We start from the raw sequence: 10,956 nt of genomic DNA on the forward strand, positions 1-10,956 counted from the left end.
TTCCGGTAATCTGAACCACACCATCTCTCCGCAACCATTCAAACACAATAATCCAAAAGGGCTTACGGCAGGATCGCAAGTGCAGCATTCAACCACACACAAGAATTTCCCAGCCACATACCTAGCTAAGCAATTGCAGGAGAAACACTGTAAATTACCACTTACGCGTCCGAACCTCCTGCAAGGCACAGGTATCTCACTGGCTGTGTTCGTCTAGGTGCAGTTGTGACACGCATTCTTCCCCTAACTGGACAGCCCGTGTCTGAGCCCCGAACATGCCTTTTGAAATTTTGTTGCTGAAGCCACCAGATGAGGGGGTACTGCCAGTATAGCCTGTTGTCACGGGCATCAATGGGGAAATGTGATAAGCGGGAAGGATTGTTTGACTTTAAACTAAGGTATTGTACATTTCTTGCAAATCTTGGCTTGTCTCTTGTTATCACTCGTCGGGGACAGGTTATATGCGGGTTATAACTTTATTGCAATGGTGCTTTGATAACGACTTGGTGTGGCTGGTCAACAAAAGTTTGGTACGCCTTGCAAAACAAAGTAACACTTTAAGCTTATGCATTTCTCTATACTGGTATTATTTACCAAAAAACAAGCGTTGTTGGAATTCGTAGGTGAAATTGCCTTATCAAGGGAGACATAGGGGGCCGCTCCCATATCTTCAACATCCAAAAACACACACTCCAAAAATACGAAAGCAAAAAAAAAGTCGTAGCTCGAGCGGTAGTCTGCAAATAGCTAGACAGAAACCTTGAAGAATGGAATACTATCGTCTAGACTGGTTTATCGTGCCTTTGCTGGTGAGACATTTTCTCTTTTGGTCCACACCGGGTGGAGTGATGGTATCGCCCTTGCATGTTTTCGGATCTAGCAACCGTGGATGAGGAATGTTTGCATGCAGGAGACCAATATTCCCAAGGGTGAGTACTCCAAATACCATGGAGTGAGGAATTGTCGAAGTGATGTGCAAGAATCTTGTATATATAGAGGCTGGTGTTCTTGTCCAGAATATTCTCATCTCATCCTCACTCTCAATCTTCCCATCGAGGACCAGGTCCATTCGTTTACAAAACCAAATTCATTCACTCACTTAATACATTCGCTCAATAAGCAAAAAAGCCTACCTAATCATGCGTTTCTCCACCGGTCTGCTCCTGGCTGCGGCCTCGAGCGTCATGGGTCAGCGGTTCACCAACTCCAGTATCCCTGCTACTGAGTCCGCTACCACCACCTCGGAGGTTGCTCCCACCGGCTCTGTTGAGCCTGCTCAGCCCGTCGACCTCGGCGGTGCAACACTCGGACCCGGTGCCTCGTTCGTCACTCGCGCTGATGGAAGCATCGCCATGTAAGTTTCTACATCTACAACGGCCCGCTCCCTAGTTTCAAACTCTAACCAGCCCATAGCTCCCTCATCGCTGGTCCCAATGGCATTGCCTCGTTCTCCATTGGCATCCCCAACGACGTCTTCTCAAGCTTCTCCGCTGGAGACTTGTTCATCATCCTCTTCGAGATTCTCGTCGAGCTTATTGAGACCCAGAAGCGTGCTGAGACCGACTGCACTCTTGATGTCACTTCCGACGGTGTGAGCATCTTCTCCGAGGGTCTCTCCACCGGATCTGGCTCCAAGTCTTCTGATAGCACACCTTCCACTGGCAGCCCCCCCACCCTCGAGTTCGTTCAGTCTTGTGGTGCTTCCTCCTCCAAGCTCGAGGTCTCCAACCTTGCTGCCGGTCCCCCTGGATCCAGCAACCCTGGCGGCGGTAACGGCGGTGGCGACTCTACTGACACCACTGGCACTGCTGAGCCTACCAACACCAACTCTGAGGGCGCTACCACCAACTCTGAGGGTCAGACCATCGAGCCTACTGGCACCGAGACTGGCGCTCCTACCAACTCTGAGGGTGCCACCACCAACAGCGAGGGTGAGACCGTCTTCCCTACCGGCACCCAGACTGGCACTGAGACTGAGACTGGCGCTGCTACCAACTCCGAGGGTGCTACCACCAACTCTGAGGGCGAGACCATCCAGCCCACTGGCACCGAAACCGGCACCGAGACTGGTACTGAGACTGGTACTGAGGCCACTTCTTCTGCTACATCTGCTCCTGGCTTCCCCGGCTCTATCCTTGACTTTGCTTTCTTCGGCTGTGTCGGTTCCACCGAGGGCTTCCCTACCTTCGAGCTCCTTCAATCTTCTGGCTCCATGGATCTCAACCTCTGCGCCAGCCTTGCCGAGGGCCGTGCTTACTTTGGTGTCCACGATGAGGACTGCTATGCCGGTGACGAGATCGACGGTGAGAACACCAGCCGTGTCGACTCTGACCAGTGTGACATCGAGTGCCCCGGTGACGACTCTGAGTTCTGTGGTGGCGATGCTCCTCTTACTCGCCGCAGCCGCATCCAGGCCCGCCAGGCCATCTCCAACACCATCCGCCTCACTGTCTACGTCGCTGTCAACGGCCCTGATGTCACCGTCACCGATGTCCTCACTGCTACCGTCACTGACCAGTCTACCCTGACCACCACCTTCACCACCACCATCTCTGATGCCACTGCCACTTCCACTGAGACCGTCACTGCCATCTACGTCTGCACCAACGGCAAGTGCTACCCCGAGAACGGCAGTGGTTCCAAGGTTGTCTTCATCTTTGTTGGTTACCCCGGTGAGGACTGCGACGGCGAGATCGTCTACATCCCTGAGGCCTGCTCTTGCCAGGGTGGATCTCAATACGTCCCCAAGTACTGCTCCAACGGCAGCTGCCACGGTCTTACTGTCTACAAGCCCGAGGAGTGCAAGGACTGGTACAACCACGACAACTTCTTCGTCCCCGCTGACTGTGAGGTCTGCAAGGGCGGTGACATCGTCTACAAGCCTTGGGAGAACACCTGGGGTACCCCCGCTGAGTGCCACGAGGCTGAGGTCCCCAGCTGCACCAAGGATACCTGCCCTACCAACGGTGGTGGCTCCAAGGGAGGCAACGGTGGCTCCGGCGGAAACGGCGGAAACGGTGGTAACGGAGGCAACGGTGGTAACGGCGGCTCTGGAGGTAACGGTGGCAGCGGAGGCAACGGTGGAAACGGAGGCAACGGCGGCTCCGGCTCCAACGGTGGCTCTGGTTCTAACGGCGGATCTGGCTCTGAGGGCAGCTCCGGTTCCGAGGGATCCGGCTCCAAGGGCAGCTCCGGCTCCGAGGGCTCCGGCTCCAAGGGCGAGAGCGGTTCCACCGTCCCCGTCACCGTCAGCAGCGCTGGCAAGCAGGCCGTCAGCGCCCTTGCTCTCCTCGCTGCTGTTGCCGCTCTTCTCTAAGCGACTCGCTTTGAGTAGTTTCTAATCTTGTTTGCCTTCCTTTCTGGTTTTCTCTTTGGGAAGATCCACTATACAAATGGGGGCATTGTCTTGTGCCACTGACTTTGTAGTTAGACTTAATGCAGTTTCAATTCTACTGGGGTTTAGGGGAATAGCCTATCTGTAGTCAACTAATAATGACGCTCTTTTTTGCTTTCAACTATCATTTCCTGCATTGTGACTTCAAACCTGTTGACAATTATGTTGCCCAGTTGCTTCTTGTTTGTTTTGGCTCATGCTTGGTATGCTCTGTTTCATTTGACTCTTGCCTTGTTTATGTCTCAGTCACCGCGATGCAGATGACGAACCTTGAAACATGTAAAGAATGTGACTCTCCTTATGGATGTCGCATGAGACTCACAGCCATGTTGATTACTTAGCCCTAGAGAGCAAGGAAACATGAGACTTTACAAAAGGATGCTAAACCAAAATCAGCAAAGACTCTCATAAACTTAGGCTAAACTTTCTAAGTCTTCCAAGCCTGGCAAGACAAGAATGCAGCTTCCGGTGACGTGACCTTCAAAAGCATGGGGTTCATCTATCACTGCACTACACTCACTCCTGATGCATACATAACATTTGTTTCTTCTCACCCTTTACCTCATGTACAAGAATGTATCATGTTTCTCAAAAGACTCCCAAGCGCCTCAGCTAAGAAGAGGAGCCACCAGAGGACGAGCTGTCAGACAAGCTCTCGTTTGCTTCATCGGTATTCCAGCCACTTCCAGAATCGCTACCTCCCTCGAAAGCAACCTCAGCGGAGTTGTCCTCATATGCTGGACCAGGCTGCTCCTCTTTTTGATCATAGACTGGAGCACCATTATCCTCCTTCTGGTATTCAGGCGTCCATTCTGAAGACATCTTGGTGTGACTAGCTCCAGTCAGCCTGGGGCTTCAATAGATTCAGAGCATAGGACAAAAGGGGACGTACATGACGGTTTATCAACGTAAATAACGGAGTATTTTTCGAGTCAAGGCTCTTTGACTTCTAAGACAGTAGTGTTAGCTAATATCTTCTTAAGAGGAATACATGGGCAATGACAAACATACAGAAGGGATGAGTGATAGCAATATCTTCGTGTTGCGCGAGGAAGAGGAACCTCACTTTATAGAAATCGGTTCGGGATGGATGCCGCTCTGTGATCGGCCGATGCCCGGTATAGCTACGGCTTCACATATCAACCGGGCGTGATAGTCTACGCTGTGGCGCAACTATTACAGCTACACTTTCAAATGGGCGAGGTTCTATAGGCGATTCTTTGTAGTGGTGTTGCAAAGTGCAAGTAGGCTACCTATGAGATGCGAGTAGTGCACAGCCTGGGGGGCCTCAAAATATGCTTCTTGGATATATGATGAGTTATGTCTCCATTGTACATCGATGGCCACGAAGATTGAAGATCCGAGCTAACAACAAGAACTTGCACTTTCGCCTTACTGTTGGACCATTGGTGAGGCTCTACGCCCTTGAAGATAAAATACTTTGTTATCATGATGATCTGATTGAAGCAGCCATGCCCGTCATTGTATCGACTACGCCAATGCCGTAGTATTGCGATGCTGCAATAGCTTGAAGTGCTTCGGGTCCAATCAGCTTTTATCATCTTCTTACTCGGACGCGAGTTTATCTACACAACCCTGAACAATCTCGCGATATCAAGCGACATACCTGTTCTTGGCAATAATTTTTCGCTTACACCATGTCCCCCCACTTGTAAGAGATAAACACACAACACGGCAGAATTACCAGATCCGTTAATTTTCACAGTCAGGCCTTCACATTCGCAGTCGGACCGCCTCCTCCCGTGAAACAGGTATAGATCTGAGCAGACGGTCGCATGATAATAAAGCACATAATCGCAGGTAATAAAGATATAAGCTTAACCTGCAAGCGTCGGGTCTTGGCCGACGGATATCGCCCGTTTGGGAGAATGTCGTTCTTTAGGCGGCGAATGACGCGAGAACTGCAGACGCGGGAGTGACCCGCTAAATTCCTATCTCGAGTTTCACATCTGTCATGGTTTGGTGATGTGAAGACAGGGTCGTGATGGTATATAACCTGAGCCGTCTTTTCGTTAATGGATTTTTTGAATTGTTTGTTATCAGTTTATATACTCATTTCTTTGAGAGATAGCTGTGATCATGGCGACAGATACAGCTGAGACTGTGACATATCCTCCTCAAACGGGCATCTTTAAACATATCTCTAAAGCGATACCTTATTTTCGCAATCCTAGACATGTCTTGATTCTCAAGCTTGATTGTCTTCTTCTGACGTGGACTTTTATTGCTGGTATCATGAAGGAGATGGATCAGTCTGCAACGACTCAGGCATATGTTTCTGGAATGCGAGAAGCTTTGGGTCTGTACGGTAATGAGCTGGTCTTTTTCAACACCTACTTCTCTATTGGATATGCCATTGGTCTTGTTCCTGGGCAGTTGGCACAGACGAGGGTGAGTGAAAGAAACTCAGCACTGCAAGTAACGCTAATCAGTTCAGGTTCGTCCATCTCTGTTTTTACCAACTTGCGAGATCATCTGGGGTCTCTTTGTTATCGTGTAAGTCTCTAATCATACGCCTATGTGATCATGGTCCACTTACATAGACAACAGCACCTGCAAAGCCCAGAACGCAACAACCGTCTACGCCCTCCGCTTCTTCCTCGGTCTCTTCTCAGCCGTATTCTGGCCCAGCGTCGTCTCCCTCATCTTCAACTGGTACACCCCCAAAGAACTCGCCTTCCGAATCGCCTGCTTCAACGTCTCCGACGTCGCAGGAGCCATGTTTCTCGGTGCCCTCCAAGCAGCTCTGTACCGTAACCTAAACGGCGCTCATGGAATCGCCGGCTGGCAGTGGCTGTTCATTGTTTCGGGCGTCATCACCATTGCTCAGGGGATTGTTGGTTTCTTTATTATTCCTGATACGCCTGCGTACACGCGTGCCAAGTGGTTGACGGAGGATGAGAAGAGATTCTCTCGTGAGCGTATGGAGGGCTTTGGCGCGAATACGTCGAAACTTATTCCTCCGGCTATCTTGAAGCAGAAGCTGCGCAGGTTGATCGTTCATCCTGTGACGTACTTCTTCCTCGTGGCCTTTGCGCTGAGTGCTTGGGCACACCGTGCGACTTCTTACTTTGTCCTTTATATCGAAAGTCTCAAGGATGAAGCTGGGAACCGTATGTATAGCACATACCAGGTCAACGTCCTTCCCCTAGGCGGTTATGCTTTGCAGATTGTTTCCAATCTTATCCTAAACGGCTTGTCGGACTGGAAACACTGGAGATGGCAGATCAGTACTGGATCTACATTTTCCTTTGGTGTCCTCCTTTGCGTTCTCTGTGCTTGGCCCTCAGATCAGAAGGTTGTTATGGCATTCTACTTCATGACCTACGCTGCCAACGCCGGAGCTCCATCGCTGATGGCGTGGTTTGCGGAAATTATGCGAAAGGAGCCAGAAGCGAGAGCAATTGTTGTTGCACTCACGGTTATGATTGTGTATATCGGCCATGCAACGATTCCCCTTCGTGCTTTCAGAGTGGCAGATGCACCACAATATCCTATTGGATTTCCACTGGCTACAGCAATGTCTTTTGCATCGGTTTTCGTGCAACTTGGCTTGCTATGGTGGGCTCGTAGAAACCCCCAGCTTGTCAAAGGTGGTTTTGAGGGTACTGCGATCGACTCGAGAGTGTCTGATGAGGAGAGCTCTGGAAGTATCGGTGATGGAGCAAGTGATCGAGAGGGAGTGCATGGAGAGAAGACTGCAGATTCAGTGGTTTCAAAGGTCAACCAGTAGAAGTATCTTGTCGTTCTTTGTAGATAATTCAGTTTAAGATATACCCTCGACGACTCAGCACAGCAAATTTCCCAGTATCTTGCTCCAGTACAAATATGATCGGATAGAAGCCATAGCAAACATAATAACGCATGTCTATAAAGAATGCCAACGTTCATGCTCCTTCCTAAAGAAGTAATTAGCTACATGAACTCTATTAGATGAAACCTGTGAGACTGGTCGGTTAAGAAATAAGCTTAATTCGACCAGGTCCAAGTGTAACATAACGCCCGCAGGCATGTCGGCTAAGTCACGTTGATCACAGTGATTCTACAGACTTTACGTTAGATGATGCGAACATAACAGACGACTTTCAAGAAATAACAGCATGCATAGGAATGCTACAGCTATTATCAAAGTATTGGATGTTTTGGACATTGCGGGAGTATGAGCTGCTTGGGTTTACGCATCAATATCAGAAGAACACAGCTTCTCTAAAGCGACTAAGCCATAAGATATTTCCTTTTATCCCTCCGCACTCCTTAGTCATATCCTTCTCACTGTAACTCAAATCAGTGTTCTGTGGAATCGACACGACATCGACTTCAGCAGAAGCAGTCGTTTCAGTCGGTTTCGAGGCCCAGCAACTGAAAGATTTCCAGACTTAATCCAGAGGATAATTACTAAAACAAAATGCCGATGAAGACTTATAAAGCAACATGTGTTTCGTGGTCCAGCATTGAGATACCAGTCTACATGTCGTATCGTTGCGTCGTATGTTGGTAAGAGTCGTCTCTCTGACACTTCTCAACATGCAAGAAAGGATTTGTAACAGCTAACTCTTTAAAGACTTTTTATTATGTAACTTCTCTTGTTACCAAGTTAACTAAGGGACCAGAATAATACCTGGTCACTCTTTCGTGTTTCCAACGGGAGATGTTGAAGGCTGCTTGAACTCTCCAACAAGTGCCAGATACACAAAATCGTGCCTTTCACATATCTTACTTAGCTCTTAGCTTCTAAAATAACGATAAGTAGCTCTTAGGCGTGTACTGATCTCAGTATAACGCCTTTCTGGCATATGGTTCAACTATTTTGGTCAGATGACAACTTTTCGGTGAACGTCAAGATACACTATCCTGCTACTTTTATGACAATTTTTTGCAAAGCCGACTTCATTCATGACATGCTTCTTAAGTCATCTCTCAATTTGTTCACTCAAGATCTTGGGATCCAGATTCCGCCTGTTAGCCGAAAGACATCAATACTCAGCTAGGTCCATATGAGCAGCTTAGTCCAGAACAACTTGACACAACACCCATCCCTCAAGGTCAAATACTGATCCAAGCTTTTCCCCGACATTTACAGCAACTCTTTTTTATCCAGATTGCCCAATACTTCAACGAGTGCCCTGAAACGCCCAAGGCTCTTCTCGAGACATCAGGGGCTAAATGTAAGCTTCGACCATGATACTTTGTTTCAACGCCCTACGGAAGATCATGGTTCAGTTTTAAAAATAGAAGTCCCCTTGGCTTACTTCAAGAAGACTTTCGTTAAGGTTTCTTTACCTCAGGGGCGAAGGAGTGAGTAGCTACGGGAGGAATAAAACTCGGGAGCTTGATCCTCAATGGCAAGAAGACTTGGGTAAATCAGCATAATTTTAGAATTATTTTTACTAAATTTAGGATACCTATTGTATTGCAATGTCCCATATTAAAACCTGATATTCTTTGCTCTTTGAGGAGCAACTAGTTATGAAAGTAACTTGTCTCATCTTTCGTGGTCTTGCAATGCCGAGATCTGTTCATGATGCATCACAACGCCAAGAATATCCGAATTCATTTGATGTTAGGTCTCGGGGTTCGCATATTGAAGGCTTTGGGGGCCGAGGATGAAGCAATGCAAGTCAACCTTGCACATGTGTTTAAGCTTAAATACCCAGCATGTGATTGTCCAAGCATGAGCCCTCAGGGGTCATTCAAGCGCCATGCAGCTTTAGTGCTTATTGCAGAAGTTCGAAAGCATATGAAGGTTCAATCAGAGACTTCAAGTCATCAAAGGCCAGACGTTAACATCTAAATGTTTCAAGTCAACCAACACGATTATCCATGCCACCAGTGGCAACAAATATACGAACAAGCTTCACGCGGAAGCAACCTCCCGAACCCGAGACCGTCGCAAGCTCACCGTAGTCGTATGTTCATTTCATGCGTCCGAACCAACACAGCAAAAAGACCCATCCCTCAGTTGGTTCACAAGCACATCATACGATGCATTGCCACCCCAGAGCCTGCTAGTAAAAGGACACTATTGTTCTTCAGGCTACCGAGAAAGACGGGATATCAAGGTACAGAGTAACTAATGGTCAACTATTGGACTGTCAGGATTTAATGGTCGCTCAATTTCCGTAAATTACTGAGTTCGGAGGATCAAGCTCGATATGACAGGTAATATTAAAAAAGACCCTTGTTCAAAAAGAAAAAGTCTAGAATTCTTCTTCAAAAGCAAAAAAGAAAAAGTAAAGAAAATCACTTGCAGAAGCTGATCAGCGCCTGATTGAGTTTACTCTGTGTTACAGCGATGAACCCGAGATCTTCAATTTTTTACGTTACGATCTCGATGGGCGCCGTATTTCTGACGTTTTTCGAGTCCCATTAATTGAGACATTTTCCCGTCTTTCTCATTACGAAAAAGTTATCATAAAGCCCAGATTCTATACAACAATTTCACTGGACCATGGGATATCCCGGTCCTGCTGGATATCCACTTACAGGGCCTCGCTACAGGGCACTCTTCAGTTTTCCGAGTGAAACGGCGGGCGACGGTGGATTTTTTACAGCGCTGGAGCACCGTAAGCAGCCCCCGCAAATGTTACGGTCTCGGCCCGATTGTTGCTGTCCTGTCAGTGATTATTGCCGTCTCTTTGAGCAGTCAGTGCAGTTTGTGATCGTCGTTGAAAAGAATTGATTGGGGGTCTGTTATTGGTTCCTTGGGTGATTATCTTGAGACATTACGAATTATGCAAAAAGCAGACGAGTAAATGGTATCCGAGTACTGTGAAAACGTTGCAGTGCAGTGCCTGGTATCATCTTGAACCCCCTCAAAAACACACCAAGCCCTACCATCGTCGCCTAGATGAATCTTCCTAGTGTCCCACGGGGGAGGGGAAAGGGAATCTGTCGTCAACCCGCGCTTCTTACGTACAACAAAAGCAAATATTTAAATATTCCGACGATTATAATCGTGGAGGTTACGACAGACGAGAAGAACGGGTCTCCGGTAAGAGGAGCCGGATCAGCCCCTGAGCTGAAGCTGCAACGTTTCCCTCACGATATGCTCCTTTTTTTTTTACACGAGTGACTGACCGTGTCAGAATCCTGGACTACCAAAGCTCTTGGCGTGAGACCAACAGAACGGAGTTGTTCCGTTTCTCTTCTAGCGCCAAATGCACAAAATATGGATCGGCGGGCTTCTAGAGTGCGTTCCGTACATAGCCGAGCTTTTCCCAGTAGAGCCGTGGCTTTTTTTCATGTGCAGGGGGGCTAACAAACCGCAGAGGCAGAGGCAGAGAGCGAGCAGAGAGAGAGGGCCCCTGAACTCCTGAGTCTGTCTTGTCTTTTGAGGCCTGATCCAAGCTTTGTTGAACCCTTTTCTCCAGGTATGTATTCCTCTGCCGTCTTCCGATACAGAGCTTTTGTTGGTTGATCTCACTCACACTACGTACCCCAGGCCCAGTTTATTCCCTCTTTCGCGCCGAGCCTCCCCCTCTATTCGCACCGACACCGATCCCCAAATCTCTACTATATCTGCAACATACCTACCTATCACA

General features: G+C 48.3%; 3 protein-coding genes across 3 annotated transcripts; 2 read left to right on the forward strand and 1 right to left on the reverse strand.

Annotated features, from left to right (window-relative positions):
* Positions 1-1,139: 1,139 nt before the first annotated feature.
* Positions 1,140-3,316, forward strand: FTJAE_8324 (uncharacterized protein; the record flags this gene model as incomplete). Its single annotated transcript, XM_037355128.1, has 2 exons — positions 1,140-1,354; positions 1,414-3,316. The coding sequence occupies 2 exons, from the start codon at positions 1,140-1,142 to the stop codon at positions 3,314-3,316; spliced, it is 2,118 nt and encodes a 705-aa protein (XP_037204625.1).
* A 690-nt stretch (positions 3,317-4,006) lies between these two features.
* On the reverse strand, positions 4,007-4,216 carry FTJAE_8325 (uncharacterized protein; the record flags this gene model as incomplete). The annotated part of the gene is made up of 1 exon (XM_037355129.1): positions 4,007-4,216. One exon carries the CDS (start codon positions 4,214-4,216, stop codon positions 4,007-4,009), a length of 210 nt encoding a protein of 69 aa, XP_037204626.1.
* Positions 4,217-5,494: 1,278 nt separating this feature from the next.
* FTJAE_8326 (pantothenate transporter liz1) lies at positions 5,495-7,148 on the forward strand (the record flags this gene model as incomplete). The annotated part of the gene is made up of 3 exons (XM_037355130.1): positions 5,495-5,806; positions 5,853-5,911; positions 5,966-7,148. 3 exons carry the CDS (start codon positions 5,495-5,497, stop codon positions 7,146-7,148), a joined length of 1,554 nt encoding a protein of 517 aa, XP_037204627.1.
* Between the last annotated feature and the right edge of the window lie 3,808 nt (positions 7,149-10,956).

Source organism: Fusarium tjaetaba (genome assembly GCF_013396195.1).
Source record: "Fusarium tjaetaba strain NRRL 66243 chromosome Unknown NRRL66243_c0000178, whole genome shotgun sequence".
Taxonomy (NCBI): Eukaryota; Fungi; Ascomycota; class Sordariomycetes; order Hypocreales; family Nectriaceae; genus Fusarium; species Fusarium tjaetaba.